Genomic DNA, 25,104 nt, shown 5'->3' on the forward strand with positions numbered 1-25,104 from the left:
TCCAAAGGACCTGTGATGAAAAATACTATCCTCCTCCAGAGAAAGAACTGATGGACTCAGTGCAGATTGAAGCTAATTATTCTCCCCCCACCTCAATTTCTTTATTTTGCTTACTTTTTAACTGTTGGGGGAGGGTTCAGTTGTTTCAGTTGTGTTTGATTCTTCATGACCTCATTTGGGGTTTCCTTGGCAAAGATACTGGAATGATTTGTCATTTCTTTCTCCAGCTCATTTTACAGATGACATAACTAAGGCAAACAGAGTTAAGAGATTTGCCCAGGGTCACACATCTAGTAAGTGTCTGAGGCTGGATTTGAACTCAGGGAGATGAATATTCCTGACTTCAGCCTGGTGCTCTATCCATTATACCACCTACCTGCCTTTTCAAAAAAAAATTTTGCAACATGGCTAATATTGAAATATGTATTTTTGCATGATTTCACATGTATAATTGAGATAACATTTCTTGCCTTCTCAATGGGTGGGAAAGGGGCAGGAAAGAGAGAGAGAAATCAGAACTCAAAAAAAATTTAATGGCTATTTAAAAATAAATAAGTTATAAATTTAAATGTTTTTTAAAAGGACATAGGGAGGGGCAGCTAGATGGCACAGTAGATAAAGCACCGGCCCTGGAGTCAGGAGGACCTGAGTTCAAATCCGGCCTCAGACACTTAACACTTACTAGCTGTGTGACCCTGGGCAAGTCACTTAACCCCAACTGCCTCACTTAAAAAAAAAAAGGACATAGGGAGAAAATATTCACATATCTGTGTATATGTGTATATATATATATATATATATATATGTGTGTGTGTATATATATATGTATATGTATATATACATAAATTCTAAAAAGCCTTTTTAAACTTGCACCCTTAGGAAGATGGGTTAGGTTAAAAACCAAAAACTTTTCTTTAAAAAATTGGATTGAGTGGAAACAAAATTTATTGATGAGAGTAGCTAAGTCTTTCACAGTTAATTATTGTTACAATATACTGGGGTGTTTTTTTTTTTTTGGTTTTGGTTTTTGTGGGACAATGGGGGTTAAGTGACTTGCTCAGGGTCATACAGCTAGTGTCAAGTGTCTGAGGTTAGATTTGAACTCAGGTCCTCCTGAATCCAGGGCCAGTGCTTTATCCGCTGTACCACCTAGCTCCCCCCCTACAATATACTGTTGCTGTGTACAGTGCTTCCCTCGTTCTTCCCATTTCACTTTGTATCAATTTATATGTCTTCCCAGATTTTTCTGAAACCATCCCCTTCATTATTTCTTATGATACAATAATATTTTATCACAATCATAAAATGCAACTTCTTCAGCAATTCTTCTCAGTTTCTAATTCCTTGCTACCACAAGGGCTGCTAAAAATATTTTTGTACATATGAGTCCTTTTCCCTTTCCTTTGACATCTTTAACATACAGACCTAATAGCCACATTGTTGGGTCAGAGGGTTTGCACAGTTTTATAGCCTTCTGGTTATAGGTTCATATTGTTCTCCAGAATGCTTGGAGCAGTACACAACTGCACATTACTGTCCCAATGTTTCCACATTCTCTTTTTGTGTCATATTAGCCAAAACCATGAGTCTTGATCAAGTCTTAACCTGCATTCTTTTCTTTCTATTTTTTTTTTTGCAGGGCAATGAGGGCTAAGTGACTTGCCTAGGGTCATACAGCTAATAAATGTCAAGTGTCTGAGGCTGGATTTGAACTCAGGTCCTCCTGACTCCAGGGCTGGTACTTTATCCACTGTGCCATCTTGCTGCCCCCTTTAACCTGCATTCTTAAGCTGGCAGGCTGGGAGGTCCTTCCCCTCAAAGTTTCCTCACCAACTTGCATCTATACCATTTCTGTTTGTGCTAGCCTCATCTGTCCCAGGACACTCAGAAGCTGGTTTCCCTGTGTTTTTCACCAAAAGCCCAGTGAGGAAACTCCCTCTAACAGTGAACACCAGCACCTGCTTTGGAATTTATAGTTTTAAAGAGTTGCCTTAGTCATTGAGAGGTTCAGAGGTTTACATAGGGTCACACAGCTGATATATGTCAGTCAGGACATATAGATTTAAAACTAGAAAGGACCTCAGAGTCCAGCCAAGGAATCTGTTCTTCATTGTTTTTCTTCCTATGGCCAGGAGAAAGGAAGACCCACCAACACTGTGGGTATCCTCCTCCTTTGCCTTGCCCCTTATCAATCTTCCCTCTGCCAGAGCTGCTCAGAGCCCACCCATACTTCTTGACTGCTCATACAGCTTTGATTAGGTAGGAGCCACCACATCTCTTCTTTCTGGGGAGATGGAAGGCCTGCATGCTCTACCACCTGCCCTATAAATTCCTCCTCAGGGCCTTCAGGCCTTACCATCTGCCCTGCTTCTCCTCTATGCAGACCTACTGGTGCAATCTAAGAACTCCTGCTCCAGAATATGTATTAACTCCCCCAGTTAGAGAGAGAACACCCTGAGGGCAGGAAATATCTTGTTTATTTGTTTTTTTCTATTTGTATCCCCAAGGTTTGGTATTGTGCTTAGCATATTGTAAGCACTTAACAAATGCTTTTTTTTCATTGATACATTCTTATAAAATCCATTGCAACAAAGTACAACTTAGAGAAACATTTGGGTCACCCATAGTTTTATAGATAAGGAAATCAAGGCCCAGATTAGTTAAATAATTTTCCCAAGGTCACACAGGCTGCAAAATTAGGATTTAAAGTCAGGTCTCTTACTCCAAATCCAGTTCTTTTTTTGCTGCCTCACTTTGCAAAGCAATGAAGTGACGTGAAGATTACACCTTTCTTACTCCTTTTCCCTCTTCTCTGTTTCACTTTCACCGGGGCTTTCCTTGATATATCACCGGTCTAGTCCCCCATTCTCTGACTATTCCCCAATGGCCTGATAATACCAGAATCTCATTTCCCCATCCCCTTGTCCCCTGACAAATTTGAAAGCATCATGAAAATGTATGTATTTAAAAAGGTTTATTTTGAAACTTGGGTCCAACAGAAGTTCATGGAATCTTGTTAGGTGGCCCCAGGACCAAGAAGAGCAGAGTCCTAGCTGCTGCTAGGGGTCCTTATAGGGACCACACATCCTCCATAAGTACAAAGGGTACCAATAAATAAGCAAAGCTGCTACCAAATAATTTACATAAATTACACTTCACTGATAAGAACAAATTATAAGGGGGCAAAGATTTTAGGAAGGCTGGAGACTAGGAAGATGGCATCCAATTATGGAATTCTTTGATATGGACTATATCCCTTTGAGCTTCATTGGTCAAGTTTCTTCCAGCTTGGTAGTGGATTATGCCAGTACTTCTGAACCCAGTGGTCATTGAAGTTGGCACAAAAACCCTCTGGTTTTCCTACAGTCTGGAACCTGTGGAGTGAGAAGAGAGATGAGAAGCCAAGAAGCTTGGTTACTCTGAACTGTATCCCCCATACCCAACATCTCCTTCATCTCCCTGGGAAGGCTTAAGGAATAATCGCCCACCTTTTGCAAACTCCATCAGGCCCTTTTGAGTGCCACTGTATTCCTGAAGCCCCCTTCAGGGATGAGGGCATTGGGGGTCAAGTAGAAGAGAGGCTTCTCTCTGGTAGCCTCTTTCCTGGCCTCAAACTTTCATCACCTCAAATTATGCTTCCCTCTTTGGTTTTTCTCCTGCCCCCAGGGAAATGTAGTGATTTTATTTAGCTAAATAAGATGTGGGAATATAGGAAAGAATTACATTTCAAAATGTCTATAAGAGGATATATATGTTATGCAGAACCATAAATGGTATCATACAGGGGATAGAGTGCCAGGCCTGGAGTTAGGAAGACTCATCTTCCTGAGTTTAAATCCAGCCTCAGACACATACTAGCTATGTTTCCCTGGGCGAGTCACTTAACCCTGTTTGCCTCAGTTTCCTCATCTGTCAAATGAGCTGGAGAAGGAAATGGCAAACCACTCCAGTATCTCTGCCAAGAAAATCCTAAATGGCATCACAGAGTTGGGCATGACTGAAAATGACGGAACAGCAAATCATACAGAATTTGTTATGAACTCGTTAGCTGACCAATGAAAATGGCTTTTAATGACCAAGCTTTTAGCTTTGTACCCAATACCCTGCCAGAGAGAATGCCCAAGCAATGCAAGTAAAGTTCTTGGAGTGTATACAGGGTGTGTTTATGTCACATACAAACTTTAGGAAGGCTAGAATACTAAGGAGACAAAGTGTGTGTGTGTGTGTGTGTGTGTGTGTGTGTGTGTGTGTGTGTGTGTGTGTGTAGATGATCATTGTGGTGGTTGAACATCTACTTGGTTTTGGAGTACCAAATGTTGGCCTGGGACCACTGGGCTTCTGTTCTCCAGGCCTCAACCTCCATCCCTGTTTTGGTCAGTTTCCTCTTTCTACCATCTTTCCCTCTATCTCCTAGAGAGGCACAATGAGTAGATACTCACACCACAGCAGGCTGGGAGCACAGGCTGCTAGTCCTATAATAGCTTGTCACATTGGCTTTGTGGATCTGTTTTGTGATAAAGTTGAAGCAGCAGGTGGTGGGAGTGCTGGAGCCCCCTGCAAAGGAAGGGGAAATGTGCAATTAGTAAATCCACATGTTCACACTCCATATTCCTGGGGTGCAAACTGTAACCCAGCAACAAGCTTTCCATCAGGCACCCCTGGAGATGTGATCCCTCATGTCTCTCTACCCTGATTCTTTCCAGCACCAGGTGTGATTCTCTGTGCCTGGAGGAGGGTTGGACCAGCTATTCTCCTCCCCAGAGAGGATCCTGGGGAAAACCTGAAAAATGAGAGCTAAAAGAAACGTCCTATCTTTTATTGAGGAAGCCACTTGCGGGAGATCACATGGGTAGTTAGTGTCGAAGCCAGAAATAGACCCTGGTTGGACTAGAACCCAGTCTAGTGCCCTTTCTTCTTTCTTCTCCTGCTTTGAACTTACATGTTACCCAGCAAATATTGCGTGTTAATGCTTTCAAGTCCAAAATGCATAGAAAGCCTCCCTTCCAGTCCTTCCCCTCCACACCCTCACTTTATTCCTATGGTCAGACTAGGCTTGTCCCTGGCCAGGGCTCTGTCTAGCTCATGACCAGAGACTGCGCACAGAAACAGAAGGAAGGAAGAAGCTCACTTACTTGGAACAGAGGATGCCAGAGAGCTGAAAGCCATGACCAGCAGAACAGAGAGGGCGACCACAGAGACCTTCATGATCCTGAGAGGAGAGAGGGGCCAGAGGAATAGAGCACAAGCTGGCAGACTCTGTGTCTGTTTCGAATTTGGGCCCTCTCTTTAAAAAAGTTTCTGGGAGTATGTGAAGAGATAGCATCAACAGAAAATGAGTAGAATTTCCAAGACAGAGATGATGTCATGGTGAGAGTGTGGAAACCAAAATGCAAAGTTAGTGTCAAGAGCTGATGTTTTCTTCCTCAGTGCAGTTTCCTCATGGGGGTTAAGGGGAAGGGAAGGAGAGATAAGGTTATGAGAAGTGAAGGAGGAGAGAAGGGGTGACGAGCTTAAGACAGTTGCAGAGACAGGCAAAAACAAATAGGAAGCACAGTAATGTTAACCACTGATTTGAAGGGAATATTCAGAATGAGTTTAATACTGATGTACTGACTCTACCTACCTACATCACAAGACTATAGATTCAGACTGAGAAGCAACCTGGCAGTCACCAAGCCCAAACTTTTCGCTTACTATTGCCCATGTGAGCCCCAGGGATCTTTATCCCAACACAATCCCACTGATAAGTTGAGTCCCTAGAACTCGGCTATGTAGATTCCTGCCCCCTCCCTCTTAGCATACTAGGTCTACTTCTTTTTTTTTTTTTTTGTACTAGGTCTACTTCTTCTTCTTCTTTATTTTCTTTTTGTACCAGTTCTACTTCTGAGGGTTTAGCAGTTATTCTTTCTTTCCTTTTTTTTTTTTTTTTTTTGGTGAGGCAATTGGGGTCAAGTGACTTGCCCAGGGTCACACAGCTAGTAAGTGTCAAAGGTCTGAGGCCAGATTTGAACTCAGGTACTAATGACTCTAGGGCCAGTGCTCTATCCACTGCGCCACCTAGCTGCCCTGGAGGTTATTCTTTAATTCCATAAATTGGAGCTCCCATTAGTTTGTTTTCCTCTAAGATGATCAGTTGAGAACCGAATCATTCAGATTTAAGTAGTTTTTACAAAGGAGTATTAGCTAAGGTGTTTACATAAAAACAGTTGGTTACAAAACATCATCTCAAAAGTCTGTGACATACTCCCAAAAGGACACCCAGAGTCCAGGGAAAAGTGGGCTCAAGCTTAGAGAGCATGGAGATGATTGCTGACTTGGTGACTGAGAGTTTATTTGTGACAAAGTTGTTAATCATAGTTCCTGGATGCTGGAAAGTTCTTCTCTCCCATTCATGGAGTGTTTAAGGAGTTCAATTAAGTATGATAAATTTTCTTGGCTTTTGATATACACACTGACACCAGATGAGACAGGTGCAGTGATAGGAAATAATGAATAGATAGGAAGTCCAAAATAATCCAGAACGATTACACCAATACATGGTGTGATCTACCAACACATGCAAGCATGTTATTCATCCAACCAAATCAAAGTGCCACAAGTTTTAAGCTAAGATCTCTCCCTAGACATTTCCTTGGGGTGGGCTGGGAAACCACATGACTCAATTTTTGGAATGTTTTCTATTCTCAACTCACTCGATAATTCATAGATGATCCTTGGGCTGAGTCTAAGTCTCCTTGACCTATCCTGTAAGTCCATTCCAGTTCAAAATACATTTAGCACCCAGCCTAGGGTCTGTGACCAATTGTGTGATCAATTGATTGAGAAATTATTTCACCTAAAGTACCAAGGCTAAAATGGGATGGGGTACTTTAGCCCTCATCTGACAAGTAATATATATTTATGTATATGTGTCTGTATGTATACACACAAAGAAAGGGAGGGGGAGGGGAGAGAGGAGAAATCCTCCCACCATTTTCTGTTTTTCCTATGTCAACCAACAGATCCCCAGGAGCTATGTGATAGATTATATATATATACTTCAAATTCAGACTCCAGGGTGAAAACTCCTAATAGAGAAGAAACAACTGGTTTTACCAGTAACTGTGGAGCAGACAACCCCTCCAGTTGTTGTATATGATGGTCATGAGCAGAAATAGGAAATGAGGACTCTGAGATCTTGGTCTATTCTTTTAAGTATCTTCTTACATGCTGATATTAACAGCACACATTTGCATAACATTTGTTTTTAGTGCATTTGTATAACATTTTAAGGTCACAAAGAACCTTGGCATCTATTGCCTCATTTCATCTTTGTTTTTTTTTAAGAGGCAATTGGGATTAAGTGACTTGTCCGGGGTCACACAGCCAGTAAGTAAATGTCTGAGGCCAGATTCTGAACTCAGCTTCTTCTGACTCCAGGGCCAGTATTCTATCCACTGCACCACCTAGCTACCCCACCTCATTTCATTTAAGCATGATGGATCTTCTTGGCTTATGAGATAGACAGGGTTATTATTATTATCCCCCTTTTATTCACAAGGAAATTGTGTCTTGAGGCATGTGGTGTGAGATGTTGATCTAAATCTATTTTTTTCCCAGACTGTTCTGTTTTTTCCAGAAGTCTGGTTAAAGAGAGTTCTTCCTCTAGTACATGATGTCCTTGGGTTTATCAAAGTCTGTGCTATCATTTTTATTTGCTTCTGTACCATAGTTAAGTGGAAAGAAGACTGGAGAAGAATTCTACAATGATGGTAATAATGTAGAAGGAAGCAACTTTGAAGTAACTGAGAATGCTGATCAGTGAGGTGACTAATGACACTTTTCAGAAGACTGATGAGAAAGCTTGTTTCCCATCTTTGGCAGAGAGTACATAGATGAGAGAAGACTATAAAGGGGCAAACATTTTCAGCCATGTTTGATGTTTTTGTTTTGTTTGATTATACTTATTTGTTACATTGGGCAAGTTTCTTTTGGGGAATAGAATGGAAGTTGGTGGGTAGTAATAGTGATGCACAAAAAGAAAAAGAAAAAAGAAAAGCGTATTTATGTTTAAAAAAAGGGAAATTTTAATACATAAAAGAGAGCAGAAGAAATAAGAATATTCAAAAGGGGAACCAGACAAGCAAGGGAGCTCCCTTACCATTGTGATAAGTTTGATATATACTTAATAGACCATATGTAGCAGTTCAGAAAGCTTAAGTGTTTCTCTGTGGCTTCTAAAATCACATATAAAACCATTTGTTTAGTATTTAATACTTTTCAACAATCAACAATCTTATCTGTCTCTGTTTGTTTGGATTTTTCTGTTTGACTCCCTCTGACTCCCTGTCTCTGTTTCTCTCTGACTTTCTGTATCTATTTCTCTATCTCTCTCTGTCTCCTTCCCTCCCCGACCCCTCCCTCCATCTCTCTCCCTCTGTCTCTGTGTCTGACTCTATCTGTCTGACTCTCCTCTCTCTGTCTCCTCTCTCTCTCTCTCTCTCTCTCTCTCTCTCTCTCTCTTTCTCTCTCTCTCTCTCTCACTCTCTCTTTCTCTCTCTCTCTCTCTCTCTCTCTCTCTCTAGCTCTCTCTCTGTCTTGCTCTGGCTCTCTGTCTGTCTATCTCACTGTCTCTCCTCTCTGTCTCTGTCTCTCTGTTGTTCTCTCACTTTACCTCTCTCTGTCTGGCTATGGCTCTCTGTCTGGTTCTATCTCCATCTTCACCTCCCCCCACCCTCCCCTTCATCCTCTCCCTTGCTGAAATCTTATTTGATAGGAAAATCACAAGACATAAAAAAATTGCCTCAGCCAATCCAACCTTTCTATCTTTACACCTGTTCATGCAATGATTTTTTCTCATTTAACATAAAATGTTGAATTGATTGGTTGCTTAAGGTTTGTTCTCATCTTATAATTACTTTAAGAGAGGTGGGGCCCGCTTGACTTTTTTTCTCAATGAACAGCCCTCTTTTTTTTTTTTTTTTTTTTGGTGAGGCAATTGGGGTTAAGTGACTTGCCCAGGGTCACACAGCTAGTAAATGTCAAGTGTCTGAGATCAGATTTGAACTCGGGTCCTCCTGACTCCAGGGCCTGTTCGCTATCCACTGAGTGACCTAGCTATCCCTGAACAACCCTCCTGTATAAAAAAAGATATATGCATGTATATTACAATTTATGTCTTTATAAGATTTTGTTTGAAAACTAATAAGTGTCAGAGCCAGGACAAGAATTCACATCTGCTGATTCCAAATCAAAATTAGCCAATTTAAGATAGATTCCTCCAACACTGAAACAAATACTTGTTAGATGACTGTTAAATGCCCTGAATTCATGTAGAAACCCAGCTTAGCTTAGCTAAGCTGTACATAGTCACTCACATAGTGAAAACAGGATTTGAACCCAGTTATCCTGACTCCAAATGCAGCATTTTCTTTTCTGCTGTCACATCATGTTAAAATAATTCCTGTTCTAACAGCCTCTTTCCTCATTCTCTTTCCCTCTGCTACACTGAATTTCCATAGTGCCCTTAGCATGTCTCTTACATAGTCACTATTTCCTGACTGTTCCCTGAATATTGCAGAAACATGGAGTTTGAGATCTGGAAAAAAAAAATACAGTAGCCGTCTAGTCCGAGATAGACTTGAAATAAACCTCTAATACAACTTCCTCTATACACAGTACTACAGGCCAGAATATGGAAGAATTAGGCACCCTTATTCCTGGAAGTTGTGTCTCAATGCAGAACATGATATTTGGGGGACACTCAAGGTGCTGACTCAAAATGAGATTGTTGTACACTTCAACCACCATTTTTTTTTTCTCCAAGAACAAATGCTGTCTGACCAACCTTCCCCCATCTGGTATAATAATACAGGAACTCCACCTTCACAATTCTATTTCCCCTGTGAAAACTAAAACCACACAAAAAACAAATGGCTTGAAAAAGTTTTATTCTGAAATCTTTATCCAACATCCAGCAGGTGACTCCAGGACTCAAAGGAACTGAGGTTTGGTTGCAAATAGAAGTCTCCATGAGGGACGGGCGTCCTCCAAAAGTGCAAGTAGTACCAATAAATATTCAAAGCTGCCACCAAATAATTTATATAAATTAAATTTCAATGATAAAAACATCTCAGGAAGGCTGGAGTCTGGGGAGATTGCTTCCTTAGCTTGGTCCATTTTCCTTTAAGATTCATTGTCCTAGGCCCCTGAGGCCCTCATTTCAGCTCTGGGTCATCCATGTACTTCTGAACCCAGTCCTCACTGGGGTTGGCACACACCTGCCGTCCCTTTTTGGTCTGGAACCTGTGGAGTGAGAAGAGAGGAGATGAGAAACCAAGTAGATTTTCAACTGGAGATGAAGGAAAGGTCTCTCTCCTCCCCTCTTCCCAACAAGGGAAACCTTCTGAAACCTTCATCAAGCCAATTGAGTCTATCTGTCTCTCTTGACATCCCCAGGAGAGATTATCTCTTGTTTCATTTATCCCTCCCCACTGGAAGGAGTTCCTCCCATCTTACTCCCTGGAGAACCAAACCTGGGCATGGGACTACATGGGTTACTGCTCTCCCTTTTATCCACAGTTTCACCAGAATTATCTGATCTAGTCATTTGGCCAAATTGCCAAATAGCTTCATTTTCTTTTTCCATCATCTCACCCTGTATCCCCTAAGGAAACTCAGTGGGCAGATACTCACACCACAGCTGGCTGGGAGCACAGGTTGCTGGTCTTATAATAATGTGTCACAAATTTTCTTTGGATCTGTTGTTGGACATAGGTGAAGCAGCAGGAGGTAGGAGTGTTGGAGGCCACTGTAAAAGAAAGACATGCCTGAAATTAGTAAGGTCATGCATTCACACTACACATTCCTCAAGTGTTGACATCATCTCAGAAATATTCTTTCCATCAGCCACACTGGGGATGTCATCTCTCACATGTCCCCTCAAGTACTAGATGTGATTCTCTGTGTATGGAGGAGGATGAGACCTACTGTTCCCATTCCCAGAGGGGATCCATGGGAAAAACATGAAGAGGTAGAACTTCAGGGGATTATCAGAGATCAACCCATCCCAAACCTGCCTTTTAGAGAGGAAGGCTCTTGTCACGAGGTATTTAGTGTCAGGGCCAGAACTAAAACCTAGGTAGACTAGTGCCCAGTCTAGTGCCCTTTCCATTCTCTTGCCCCATCTTGAGGTTATATGTTAACCTGCAAATACTGTTAAGGGCATGTTAATAGTTTCAAGTCCAAAGGCATAAAAACCCTACCTGATCCTGCCCCACCCTTTCAAACTTCCCCCTCCCCATCCTCATCAGATTCCTACAATCAGAGTAGGCTTGTCCCTGACCAGGACTCCATCCAGCTCATGACCAGAGCCTGGGAACAGCCACAGAGGGAAAGAGGAAGCTCACTTACTTGGAGCAGAAGATGTCAGAGAGCTGAAGGTCATAATCAGGAGGATGGAGAGGGCAGCCACAGAGATCTTCATGGTCCAGAGAGGAGAGAGGGGCTGGAGGAGCAAAGCGCAAGCTGAGAGACTCTGGAGGTCTGTGTCTCTGTCTCAGGCTTAGACACTCTTTTTATAGGGGCTTCTGGGGATACCCAGAGAGATGGATGCAACAGAAAAAAAGAGTGGAATTTCCAAGACAGAACTGATGTCATGGTGGAAGCTGGAAACTAAAAAGTGAGCCCGTGAAATGTAATGTTGGTGTCAAAGACTAAAGTTCTCTTCCCCAGGGCAATTTCATCATGGCGGAAAGAGGAGGGGGGATAGAGAGAGGAGAAATGTTCATGTGGTGAGGTAACAAGGGTGCTAAGGGGGAAGTGGTGAACTTGTGATAACAGCAGAGACAGATATAACAAACACAAAACCAAATGGGAGTTATGTTGACCATTGATTTAAAGGCATATTCAACATGACCTTCATACTGCTTTGATATCATAACTGCCTAGATCTTAGGATTGTAGATTTAAGACTAGAAGGGCATTTAGTCGCCTAGTCTCATTTTTCAGCTAAAGAAACTGGCCCAGAGAGAAGTGATTTGTCCAAAGTCACACTGGTAGTCAGAAGCAGATCCTGGCTATGGTCTCAGGTCTGCTGACTCCACATCTCTGCACTCAAGGAGACTAGTCCATCCATACAGAGGAACCACTTATGGTCTTATCAGGATCCTCACGGAAGATTTTTGCAAAATGGGGGCAGGGCAGCAATAGGCAATGATGATTTTTAGTCTTGGTCCATTCCTTTGTCTACCTTCTTATATGATACTATTTTTTTTTTTTTTTTTGCTGGGCAATGAGGGTTAATTGACGTGCCCAGGGTCACACAGCTAGTAAGTGTCAGGTGTCTGAGACCGGATTTGAACTCAGGTCCTCCTGAATCCAGGGCCAGTGCTTTATCCACTGTGCCACCTAGCTGCCCCTATATGATGCTATTAACAACATATAGTTGTATACCTTTTCAAGGGTACAAAAATTTTTGACATCGACTATTTAATCTTCACAATAACCCTGTGAAATAAACAGGATTGATTATTCTTATTCCCATTTTATTTATGAGAAAATGGAAATCATGTTTAATGGATAGAACTCTAGACTTAAAGTCAATAAAACCTGGGGTCAAGTGCTATCTCTAAAACATACTAGCTGTGTGATCTTTAACCTCACAGCCAACATTCTAATAAGAGGAATTGTAGAACAGTTGTTATAAAATTATTGGTTATTATTATGAAGTGTCTTGTCCAAACTTAAACAACTAGTGAGTAACAGATTCAGGATTCCATCTTGGGCTTTCTGACTTCAGGAGAGTTATAGAAACTGTGGGGAACACTCTTTCTTTCTTTCTTTCTTTCTTTCTTTCTTTCTTTCTTTCTTTCTTTCTCTCTTTCTTTTTTTTTTTCTGGTGAGGCAATCAGGGTTAAGTGACTTGCCCAGGGTTACACAGCTAGTTTCAAGTATCTGAGGCTGGATTTGAACTCAGGTCCTCCTGACTCCACAGCCAGTACTCCATCTACTGCTCCACCTAGCTGCCCCGGGAGACACTCTTAAGGGGGAGTAGGCAACTGTAGAAGGAGTGTAGGTATGAAATGACTAGAACTAAAAGATATTGTTTAATAAGTCATCATGAAAATGTCCTTTTTAAAAAGAATGAAAATAAAGTTCACTATAAATCAACAAAACAAGATGTGGGCAGATGATGAAGATGTGTATATAACAGACAATGTTGCCACTGGGGGAATTCAGGAATGGCTGTAATAGGAAAGGTATCTCCTTCCACTTTCCTCCAGTTTGCTTCTAATATAACCTTTCATATCTAGGTCTGGTATCTCTTTGGAGGATATTGCAGGATGTAGTGTAAAATGTTGGTCTAAACCTGATTTCTGTCCGACCACCTTCCAGTCTTCCCAGCAGATTAGGTCAAATTCAGAATCTTTCCTCAAGTGGGTGTTGTCCTAGAGTTTGCCAAATCTTTTGGTATACTTACAAGCTTCTGATTTAGAATGATATGAATGGAACTAAGAGAAGAAATGATGCAATGGCTATAATACTGTAGATGAAAGCAACTTTGAATGATTTCAGAATACTGATGACTGCAATGAATAATCATTCCATCAGAAGAGTGAAGATGAATAATATCTCCTCACTTTTAGCAGAGAAGTAATGGAGGAGAGATGCCCCAAAAGACAAGTGTCTTCAGCCATGACCAATGTTTTGGATTGCTTTCTTCTTCTTTTTTCTTTTTTTTGCAAGACAATGAGGGTTACACAGGTAGTAAGTGTCAAGTGTCTGAGGCCAGATTTGAATTCAGGTCCTCCTGAATCCAGCGCCAGTGTTTCATCCACTGCCCCACTTAGCTGTCCCACACTTATTTTTTTTTAAAGTATTTATCAAGTTTATTTTGATTCATACATTTCATAGAAAAACAATAGAAGACATCCATGGTGTATGAAAATAATTTAGGCCTGTAGAAATTCTTCTATTTACAGGCAAAGGGATGTGGGAACATCAATGGTAGCAGCTGCAAGTCTTCGTCTGGGGGTATTTGCAGACACAGCCCTGGGCACACTTGGCACATCCTGCTGGGCAGCAGGAGCAGCAGCTTTTCTTGGAGGAGGAGCACTAGCACAATCTGCATTTTCAGGAGCCCGAACAGGTGCAAGAGCCACCATTCTCACAGTTACATTTGGGGTCCTTGGCTGGCAGGTAAATATCAAACACGCAGTTGTCACAGGTGAAGGATGTTGTCACTTATTCTTTTTTTTTTTTGCAGGGCAACGAGGGTTAAGTGACTTGCCCAGGGTCACACAGCTAGTTGAGTGTCAAGTGTCTGAGGCTGGATTTGAACTCAGGTCCTCCTGAATCCAAGGCCAGTGCCTTATCCACTGCGCCACCTAGCTGCCCCGTTGTCACTTATTCTTAATCTGTTACATAAAAGGCTTCTTTTGGGAAATAATGGGAGTTAGTGGGTAAAAATAGAAATTAAAAAAAAAATTAAAAGTGCATGAATGAAAATTTTGTTAAAAACACAGAGGAGAGCAGAAAGAAGGGCAGAAGGAGATACAAAAAACAGGACAGTTTGCTTTTCATTGTGCTAAACTTCATATATACTTTAAAATAAACAAACTATTCAGTAAAAGTTTGCAGATTCACACACCTTCCTCTTTTCTGTACTTTTTCTATTCAAATGTGAGTGTTTATTGATATTTTAATGTTCACGATAAAAAGGGAAACACTTTATAAGACTCATGGGAATTTTTTTGGTACAACAGAAATTAGGAGATACTGTGACATAAGTTTGGAAATCATTCCCTTATGGTTAATGGTTTGGTTGGCAAAACTCTGCCTTGTATAGGCTCTTCCCTGTGGCTTCCTCCAGGTGCTGAGAGTCAAAAGTCACTCCCCCTCTCTCATTCTCAGCGTCTTGATGCCTAAACTGAGACATATGAGACGTGGAGAGATGCAAGTATGTGTAGGGATGCAATAAAGACTGCAGGCACAGAAAGAATGTTCTCAAAGAGAAAGGGAACAAAAGGTTTAATGTTAGAGTAAGCGCACAGAAACATCCTAGTCAGACCTCTTCTGCAAGGAACAATAAATAGTGTCGTCGGAGCCCTGGGAGAAGAAAAGACAAGAGAAAGAAAGACAGCTCACTACATTCTCCCAGAGCCGAGAACAAACAAGGAGGAGGAAACCAGACTGAGGGAAGGGGAGAATCCCACTCACATGACTAGTCAGGCCAGATTTTGTATATTTCCTGCCCTTTTCCCTTCCAGAAGAGGTAGTGTGGTATAGTAGATAGAGGGCTGAACTGAATTCAAATCTTGCCTCTGAAATTTACAAGCAAACAGTTTCCCCAGGGGGAAATGACTCAATCATGCTTATCATTAAACTACCTTCACTCTCCTCCTTAATCTTTAAACTCCTCAGATGTCATTCCTGAGTCATGCTTCCACATCAAAAAGCTTCTTTCCACAGAAAAGCTCATTCATTTTCCTTCTAAACTCACCTTCCTTTTCAGTTTCACTTTTCCTTTAAGGGTGCAGCTATCCTTTCAGGCACACTGGTTTGAAAAGTCAGAGTTCTCCTCAGCCCTTCACTCACTGTATCCAATCACTTGTCAAATCTTGTTAACTTTCCCTTCATAGATTCTTCTGGACTGTTCCTTTTCTCTACTTAAATGGTCAACAAACCAATCTGGTCCCTCCCCACCTCTCTCCTGGGATATTGGAATAGCTTTCTGGTTGGCCCCTTGTCCTCCCCAAACTCTAGTCTCCCCAATCCATCCTCCACAGAGCTGTGAAATTGATATTCTTCAAGCTTATATCTGACCCCATCACCCACCTCCTCAAGAAGCTCCATTATTTCCTGTACCATTCTGTATTTCTCTTCTGGTCCTTTGGAAAAACTAGGTGATAGAATGCATGGGGTGGGGGGCAGGGAGCGGAGATTAAAGTATGAGAAGATTGAGAAAGGAAGAAGAGGCCAAGTTGGGAAGGACTTTAAAAGCTGAACTGATTTGATATTTGATCCTGAAGGTAATAAGGAATTACTTTGAAAAGGAAGGAAGGAAGGAAAAGAAAGAGAAAGGAGAAAGAAGGAATGAAGGAAAAGAAAGAGAGAGAGAAGGAAAGAAGGAATTGAGAGAAGGAAGGGAAAGAAAGAGAGAGAAAGAAATAAAGAAAAAGAGCATCAATGACAATTATGTAAAAGACACAGAAGAAAATGTAAGAAATTCCAACAAGCAACAAAAGTTTGCCTACCATTGTACTCAACATGTACTTTTAAAAAATCTATATGCAGCTAAAATCCACAGATTCATATAATCTCTTCTCTCTATTCTTTGTATACTGAAAAGTTCATGTGTGTGTGTGTTGATATTTTAGTATTCAAAATAAAAAGGGAGAAAATTTTTAAGTTTAATGAAGGACGTGACAATTTTATATATATATCAGTGGAATTGGGGGAGAAACTACTGCATAAATTTGGAAACCACTCCATGTGGCCACTGGTTTGGCTTGCAGAACTCTGTGCTGTCTTGCTATAGGCCTCGAGCTTTTCTCTAGGCCCAAGACTTTCCCTTCCTCTCTGTACTAAGAGTTACAAGCCTCTCCCTCCCACTCTTAGTCTCAATGACCTCAATGAACTGAACTGCATAAAACCGAGAGATCCAAGTTTGGGTAAGGACCCGATAAAGACTGAAGCCACAGAGAGAATATCCTCAAAGAGACAGGGAATTAGGGTTAAATGTCAAAGCAAATCCTCCAGAAACATCTGAAGGCAAATATGAACTGGAGAAAACTTTGGTGCTGCTTACACTCTGGGAGAGGAAGGAGGGAGAGAAGGCAATAAAGTCTTCCGCTGAAATGTGCAGGAGGAAATGAGACTCTGGTCTTGGAGGCTCCCTTAGCAGTAGTAGGATGACAAGGCTTGGCCAAATTTTATGGATTTCCTGTGTTTTTTCCCTCCAGGACAAGTAGTGTGTCATCAACATGAGTAGAGGGCTAAGCTAGAGTTAGAATAATGGGGGAGACCAGACATCAGGCTATCACTTAGTTAGGGTAAGGTGACTTGACTGATTTTCTTAATCTTCAGCGTAACCTTACAAAAAATACAGAAACATTGAAAATATATGCTTTATCTTTTTTTTTTTTAATCTAAAGCTAGAATAAGGACTCTGGTCTTGTGATCTGAAATCCAAATTGCCCAGTTTGCTGTTAAACTAAATCTAGAGACCCAGAGTGAGGAAGTGACTTCTCTGTGGTCACACAGGTAATGAAACCAGGATTTGAACCTGATATTCTAACTCCAAAAAACACCACTTTTTTTTTTTTCTGGTGCTATGCCTTTTGAACTAATGCCCACTCAGGATACTTTTTTCCTGGTTTTCTCTACTTTCCTTGGTGGTTCCCTGGAAAAAGGCCTACGTGATAACTATTTTCTGTTTACACCCTGATAATATCAATGAATCACAGAATTTCAGTTTGGGGAGACATCATAGTCACCTAGTCCAAAAGGTCGCTAACCTGTCCCCCACCACACACGGTCACATCCTCTGTAGGTGGTCACCTAGCCTCTATTCAAAGACATCCAAGGGACCCCACCACAGCTTGAGGTAGTCCATTAAAATTTGGACTACTATAATTGTTAAGAAGTTTTTCCCAATGTCAGTCCCAAATTGAGGTCCTTCCAAATACCAGCTATTACCCCAGGTTCTGTCCTTGGGGCTCAAAGAGTACAAATCTATGTTCCTCCACAGGACAGACCTTCCAGTACTTGAAGACAGAAACCACATCTAAACTGGGTCTTCTCTTCTCCCCACTGACTATCCCTTGTTCCTTAAACTCATTAACTTGGGGTTCTAGCCACTTCACATCCTTGGTTGCCTACCTCTGGACATTGTCCAGCTTGCCAATGTTTTGGTTTTTTGGGGTTTTTTTGTGGGGCAATGACTTGCCCAGGGTCACGTAGCTAGTAAGTGTCAAGTGTCTGAGGCTGGATTTCAACTCAGGTCCTCCTGAATCCAGGGTTGGTGCTTTATCCACTGTGCCACCTTGCTGCCCCTCAATTTTTTTCTTAAGCACTGAAACCAAAACTGACCGCAAGACTCCAAATTTGGTCTGAGAGAGCAACAAACATTAGGACTATTACTTCTCTATTCCTGGAAGCTTGCTTCTCAGCACAAAAGAAGATTTGACTTTTGGCTTTCCCATCAACCTGCTGACTCAAAAAGAGATGGCAGTCCACTGAACCCTCAGAGCGTTTACAGAAATACTGTTGTCTAATGTTGCTGCCCCCATCTGGGATGATGATTACAGAACTTGATTCCCTAAATACCATTTCCCCAAACAATATTGAAAACACAGCAAAAAAAATAAAGCTTTAGAAAGATTTATTTTGAAATCTGAACAACACGTGTTCACGGAATCTAGCAAGTGACCTCAGGACTCTAAAGGACAGAGGCTAAGCTTCCAAGGTCCCCATAGGGGATAAGTGTCTTCCAGAAATGGAACAATAGGACTAATAAACATAATTGCCACCAAATAATTTACATAAATTATATAGACCAGATAAAAATGAAATACAATGGGGGAGAGGATCTCAGGAAGGTAGGAATTTGGGGAACTGCATCTGACTGTGGAATTCCTTGACTTGGTCCATTTCCCTTTAAGATGCATTGTCCAAGCCCCCTGAGCCCTCAGTTCATCTCTAGCTGTTCCACATAGCTCTGAACCCATTCCTCAGTGGGGTCGGCACACACCTGCTGGCCTCTTCTCAGCAGAAACCTGGGGAAGGAGAGGAGGAGAGATGAGAGGGGAAGGAAAGAGAGATGTTTCTTGGTGTTCCCCTCATGGACAATTTCCTGCACATCTCTTCAGGGCCTTAAGGGACAATCCTCACTTCTAGCACCATTAGAGAAGGCCTTTCTGAGTCAATCAGGTTCTCTCTAGAGGCCTATCCAGTGGGGAGTTTCACAGGAAGCATTATCTGGTCCCCCTCTCCCCGACAGATGCCCTTGGGTGAGCATCTCCCTCCTTGCTCCATGGAGAACCCAACTTTGGCCAGGGACTACCTGTGAGACTTCTTTCCCTTGTAACCATGATTTCCCCAAGTGTCCTGATTCATCTATTTGACCAAGTTGCCCAATGATCTCATGTCCTCTTCCCATTTCTCTCCATGTGCCCCCTCAAGAGATTCAATGTATAGATACTCACACCACAGCTGGCTGAGAACACTGGCTGCTGGTCTCATAATAGTCTGTCACAAATTTTTTTTGGATCTGTTGGCGGACATAGGAGAAGCAGCAGGAGGTGGGAGGGTCAGAGCCCACTGCAAAGAAAGGAGAGGCAGGAGATGAGTGAGGTCATATCTTCACAGTTGACATTGCTTAGCTGCTGACTCCATCCCAGGGACATACTTAGTACCAGGCTCACAGGAGAGGTGATCCCTCATGTCTCCCTTACCCTGCCTGCCTCCAGTACCAGGTGTAATTCTCATTGTGCCTGTAAGATGATCAGACCTTATGTTCCCGTCCCCATAGAGGATAGTTTGAGGAACCCTGAAGTGAGGGAATTAAAATGGATTTCAGATATCTGCCTATCCAATTTGTGCCTTTCCTGAGGAGACACTTACTGGCAATCACACGGGTAATTTAGCAGCAGAGCCACAATGAGAACTTAACCAAGCACAGGACCCAGTCAAGGACTCTTTCTGATCTCTTGTCCTATCTCCATCAAACACTCATATACTGTCAAGGGCATGTTAATGCCTTCAAGTCCAAAAGGCACAGGCATCCTCCCTGCTCCTGCCCTTGCCCCATCTTTTCGTCTCCCCCTTGCCAACGTCCACAGATCCCTAGGGTAAGACTAGGCTTATCTCCTCTTAGCCATCTATCCAACATATGACCAGGGCCTGGGCACAGCCACAGAAGGCAGCAGAAAGCTCACTTACTTGGTGCTGAAGAGGCCAAGGAGCTGAAGGCTATGAGCAGGAGGATGGAGAGGGCAGCCACAGAGACCTTCATGATCCTGAGAGGAGAGGAGCTGGAAGAGCAGAGCACAAGCTAAGAGACTCTGGAGGTCTGTGTCTCTGTCTCATGCTGGGACCCTCTTTTTATAGGGGCTTTGGGGAATACCCACAGAGAAAAAGGAACATAAAAGGAATGGAAATTCCGGTGCAGAGCTGATGTCATTGTAGAAGTTAGCTACTCAAAAGTAAACCCAGGAAATGTAAGGGTGTCAAGGACTGAGGTTGTCTCCCCCAGTGCAGCTTCATGATGAGGGAAAGAGGAGGGGGGATGGAGACAGAAGTGTGCATGTGGTGGGGTGGCAAGGTGCTAAGGGGGAAGTGGTGAACTTGTACTAGCAGCAGACACAGAAAAAACATGAGCAAAAACAGATAGAAAAGAGGGGCATGTTGAGCAATGATTTAAAGGAGTATTCAACATGACCTTCTTACTGCTTTGATATCATAACTGGCTGGACCTTAGCATTGTAGATTTAGAGTTAAAAGTTTCTTGTAGTCCAACACTCTCATTTTCCAGCTAATGAAACTGTGTCCCAGAAAGAAGTGACTTGTCCAAAGGCACAATAGTAGTCAGAAGCAAATCCTGGATATGCTCCCAGTTCTGCTGACTCCACACAGAGGAACCCCATATGGTCCTGCTAACCCACTCATGGACAATTTTTGTGCAAATGGTTGTCATGAATAGGTCCATGAAATGGGTACTCTTTCCCTTTGTCTGCTTTGTTCTGTGATGATTTTAGCAGCTTACATTGTATGACACTGACCAGAATTATGGGACATTCTTAAGAAAACAGCCATCATATGTATGTCCCTTTTTGTCCAATGAAAATGAAATTTATGTTAAAGAAGAAAAAACAAGGTGTATGGGGAAGATGGAGATGGCTGGGAATACAATGTAATTATTTAATGGGTACAGATAGAGAGGGATAGCACAGGCATCTCCTTCAATTGTCCTGAAATTTGTTGAGATGGAACTTTCTCATCCAGGTCTGGAGTCAGCTGACCTGGGACTGGAATCAGGATCTGCCTCTCACTACTGGAATGATGTTGAAGAAGGCCCCTCTCCCTAGCCCGCAGTTTTTTTTGTTTTAAGAAGAGTATATTGGACTAGACAACTAAGGGCCCTTCTACTTCTAAATCTATGCTCCTAGGGATCTAGGCAGTTATGATATCATGGTGGTATGGAGGTCATGCTGAAGAATCCTTGAAATCAACAGTGAACATAATTCTCCTTCCTATTTAGTTTGCCATTGGTTTTATCAGTCTCTGCTGATGTCTCAAGTTTATTACTTCCCCCTCAGCACCCTAGTCACCCAGGACCCACAGAATTTCCCTCTCTCCATTCACTCTCCTCTTTCCCCCATAATGAAACTGCACTGAGAATCAAAACTTCAGCTCTTGACACAGTTTTACATTTCCTGGCTTCCTTTTTCAGTTTCCAACTCCCACTCTGACAAATGCAGCTTCTTGTGGTAGATGGTGTGAGATGTTGGTCTAAGCCTGGTTTCTGTCTGGCTACTTTCCAGTTTTTCCAGTAATTTTGGTCACATACAAAATGTTGACCCAAGTGGGTATTCCTTGGGTTGGCTACACACTCTGCGGCTATGTTTACTTGCTTCTACTTCAGAACGAAAAAAAAAAAACAGAACCTGGAGAAGGGATAATTAAATGACTGGAGTATTGTCAATGAAAACAAATTCCAATGGCTGGAGAAGGCTGACTACTGTAATGAGTAATCACAGAATTAGAAGACTGAAAATGGGAGCCAAGATGGTGGAGGAGAGGCTGTGACTCCCACAAGCTCCAGATAAACCCATCCACTCACACCCAAATAATGCGGTTAAAAAAAAAAAAAAAACCAACCCAGAGGAGCCTAATGTACATAAGAACAGATTGAGACTATTTTTCAGTAAAAGAGGGCAATTGAGATCACCTCCTGATCAGGATGAACAGCTCAGCTTGCAGTCCAGACCCAGCCAGGAACAGACAGTGCTTCTAACTCCTGTCAGAGTCTTCAGCACCAGCAGCTTTTGAGACTCCAATCACAGACTTGGTAAGGGGGTTCAGTGGTAGGCTGGGGTGAAGTGGAGGCAGTCTCTGCTGGAGTTGGGGCGAAGCACCCTGGTTCTGAACCAGTGGGCTGAATCGAGTGGTGGTAGCCTAGTAGGGGAGGGGCACAGGCATGCCAAGCTTCCAATCATAGAGAATCAGAGTTCAATCAGACTTCTGTTTCCGGGTCAAAGAGAAAGTGGCCATGGTTACTCACAGACCAGGCAGGCTGAGAAGAAGCCCAATCACCCCTTGGGCCACACTGTAGCTTGAACAGTGCATCCTGGAAGCAGTGCTGCACTTTAAGAAGGAGTTAAAAGCCAAGAAATAGTCGGCCAAGATGAGTAGGCAGAGAAAATAACAGACTATCAAAAACTTTGGGGGAAAGACAGACCACAATACACCCTCAGAAGATGAAGATAATAACAAAGTCAAAGCTCCAACATTCAAAGCTTCCAAGAAAAATATCAATTAGTCTCAGGCCATGAAAGCACTCAAAAGGGACTTTGAAGAGAAAGTAGGAGAGATAGAAGGAAGATTTAGAGAGATGGAGGAAAGAATGGAAAGAGAAATGAGAGTAATGCAGGAAAGTCATGAGAAAAAAGTGAACAGTTTGAAAAGCCAAATGGGAAAAGAAATAGAAAAGTTCTCTCAAGAAAAAAATTGCTTAAGAATTAGGATTGAACAAATGGAAGCTAGTTACCTTATGTGAAACCAAGACACAGTAAAGCAAATCCAACTGAATAAAAAAATAGAGGGCGATATGAAATATCTCCTTGGGAAAACAGCTGACCTGAAAAACAGATCCAGGAGAGATAATTTGAAAATCATTGGATTACCTGAAAACCATGACCAAAATAAGAACTTAGAAACCATCCTCCAAGAGATTGTCAGGGAAAATTGCCCTGGTATTCTAGAAGCAGAAGGCAAAATAGAAATTGAAAGAATCCACCAATCACCTCCTGAAAGAGATCCCAAAAGGAAAAGCTCCAGGAATACTATAGCCAAATTCCAGAGCCCCCAGGTCAAGGAGAAAATATTGCAAGCAGCTAGAAAAAAAAAAGGAATTCAAATACCATGGAGCTCCAATAAGGCTAAAACAAGATCTAGCAGCATCTACATTAAAGGACCAGAGGGCATGGAATATGATATTCCAGAGGGCAAAGGAACTGGGACTACAGCCAAGAATCACCCAGAAAAACTGTGTATAATCTTTCAGAGGAAAAAATGGGACTTCAATGAAAAAGAGGACTTTCAGACATTTGTGATGAAAAGACCTGAACTGAATGGAAAATTTGACTTTCAAATACAAGACCCTGGAGGAGTACAAAAAGGTAAATAGGAAAAAGACTTCATGAGGGGTATTAAAAGATCAAACTGTTTACATTCCTACATAGGAAGATAATACTTCAAACCCATAAGGACTTTCTCAGTAAGGAATCCACAGAAGACACAGGTCTGAACTGAATATGAAGGGATGATATCTGTAAAGCACTTATATTTTGCTCTTTGTGAGGCAAACAGGGTGGAGTGTTTTATGTCTGGGGCTGGATTTGGGCTTGGGGCCTCCTGGGTCCAGCGTTGGTGCTTTGTCCTCTGTGCCACCTAACTAACCCATGATGACATCTTTAAAATAGGGTTGAGGTGTAGGAGGAATAGACTGTGGGAGGGGGAAGGGGAGAGATGGTCTGGAGAGAGGTAGTTCACATGAAGGAAACAAGAAAAAAGCTTATGGAGGGGAGGGGAAGAGGGGAAGGAGTTGGGGAGTGAGCAAACTTTAATATCATAAGAATTGGCTCAAAGAAGGACTAACATACATACTCAAGTAGGTATAGTAATATATTTTTGTCCTGAGGGAGGGGAGGGAGATGGTGAGAGAGGAGAAGAGGGGAAGGAGGAAAGGGCATATTGGGGGAGAGAGCAATAAAAAGCAAAACACTTTCAAGGAAGGTGAAGATGTTCTGCATTACTGCACAAGTATGACATATTGAATTGCTTTATTTCATATGGAGGATTGAGGAAGGAGGGAGGAAGAAAAATATAGAACACAAAATTAGCTCAAAGACCTTAATCTCATCAGACTGGGCTCAAGGAGGAAATAACATTGACACCCAATTGAGAGGAGTAATCTATTTAACCCTACAGGAAAGTAGGAGGGGAAGAAGATAAAGAGGGAAGGGTAAAAAAAGGGAGTGCAGAGTGGGGAAGGGGACAGTCAGAACTAAAACACTTTTGAGGAGGAGTAGGTTAAAAAAAGTGGGAAATAGTTATGAGGTACTATATGCAGGTTATGATGAACAGGATACTATCAGAAAAACCTGGAAAGACCTACATGAACTGAAGCAGAGTGAAATGTACTGTATACAAAATAACAGCAATAGTGTAAGATGATCTGCTGGGAAGCATGTGGTTATTTTCAGCAAGGCAATGATACAATATAACCCTGAAGGACTTATGAAAATTGAAATCCATCTACAGAAAAAGAACTGATAGTGTCTGAAAACAGATGGCAACACAATTTTTTAAGAAAATTTTCTCTTTGACTATTCCTTAATCTGAAGTTTTGGTTTTTGACTGTTTTCTCTCACAACCTAGCTAATGTGGGAATGTTTTCCATGACTACTCTTGTATAACTTATTTTGAATTGCTTGAGTTCTTGTGGGTGGGGGGTAGGAAGTGAGGCAGGAAGAGAAGTTGGAACACAAAGTTTTAAAAAATTGATGTCAAAATCTGTTTTTACATATATTTTGGAAAATAAAATTCTATTCAATTTAAAAAAAGAAGAAGATAAAGCATGGTTCTCAGCTTTTGATGGTGACTGGATGAACTAGAGGTGGCAAGTGAGACATTTTCAGCTATGGACAACACTTTTGTTTGAAAATACACAATCTGTTCTATAGGATGACTTCTTTGGGACAACTGACAGCAATGCAAAAATAGGAGAAATAAAGGAAGGACTAACAATGAAAAACTGAGAGGTAAAAAGAGATTCTAGAAGGGGAAACAAGGAAGTAATGGAGCTGATTTACCATTAGAATAAAAAATAGATATATAAAA

General features: G+C 41.8%; 2 protein-coding genes across 2 annotated transcripts; both read right to left on the reverse strand.

Annotated features, from left to right (window-relative positions):
- Window positions 1–9,947: 9,947 nt before the first annotated feature.
- On the reverse strand, window positions 9,948–11,640 carry LOC122755422 (C-C motif chemokine 4-like). The gene is made up of 3 exons (XM_044003849.1): window positions 11,392–11,640; window positions 10,675–10,789; window positions 9,948–10,284 (listed from the first exon to the last, which is right to left on the reverse strand). Exons 1-3 carry the CDS (start codon window positions 11,462–11,464, stop codon window positions 10,197–10,199), a joined length of 276 nt encoding a protein of 91 aa, XP_043859784.1. The 5' UTR covers window positions 11,465–11,640; the 3' UTR covers window positions 9,948–10,196.
- A 6,702-nt stretch (window positions 11,641–18,342) lies between these two features.
- LOC122755421 (C-C motif chemokine 4-like) lies at window positions 18,343–20,115 on the reverse strand. The gene is made up of 3 exons (XM_044003848.1): window positions 19,924–20,115; window positions 19,188–19,302; window positions 18,343–18,758 (listed from the first exon to the last, which is right to left on the reverse strand). Exons 1-3 carry the CDS (start codon window positions 19,994–19,996, stop codon window positions 18,671–18,673), a joined length of 276 nt encoding a protein of 91 aa, XP_043859783.1. The 5' UTR covers window positions 19,997–20,115; the 3' UTR covers window positions 18,343–18,670.
- Between the last annotated feature and the right edge of the window lie 4,989 nt (window positions 20,116–25,104).

This window comes from Dromiciops gliroides, chromosome 4, assembly GCF_019393635.1.
Source record: "Dromiciops gliroides isolate mDroGli1 chromosome 4, mDroGli1.pri, whole genome shotgun sequence".
NCBI classification, from domain to species: domain Eukaryota; kingdom Metazoa; phylum Chordata; class Mammalia; order Microbiotheria; family Microbiotheriidae; genus Dromiciops; species Dromiciops gliroides.

Excerpts from the sequence above, each read along its gene's own strand:
- LOC122755422 (XM_044003849.1), bottom strand. The coding sequence starts at position 11,464 with ATGAAGATCTCTGTGGCTGCCCTCTCCATCCTCCTGATTATGACCTTC. Across the intron at positions 10,790-11,391 it reads TCTGACATCTTCTGCTCCAA|TGGCCTCCAACACTCCTACC; the intron begins GTAAGTGAGCTT and ends TTTCTTTTACAG. Across the intron at positions 10,285-10,674 it reads TGCTCCCAGCCAGCTGTGGT|GTTCCAGACCAAAAAGGGAC; the intron begins GTGAGTATCTGC and ends CTCACTCCACAG.
- LOC122755421 (XM_044003848.1), bottom strand. The coding sequence starts at position 19,996 with ATGAAGGTCTCTGTGGCTGCCCTCTCCATCCTCCTGCTCATAGCCTTC. Across the intron at positions 19,303-19,923 it reads CTTGGCCTCTTCAGCACCAA|TGGGCTCTGACCCTCCCACC; the intron begins GTAAGTGAGCTT and ends CTTTCTTTGCAG. Across the intron at positions 18,759-19,187 it reads TGTTCTCAGCCAGCTGTGGT|GTTTCTGCTGAGAAGAGGCC; the intron begins GTGAGTATCTAT and ends CTCCTTCCCCAG.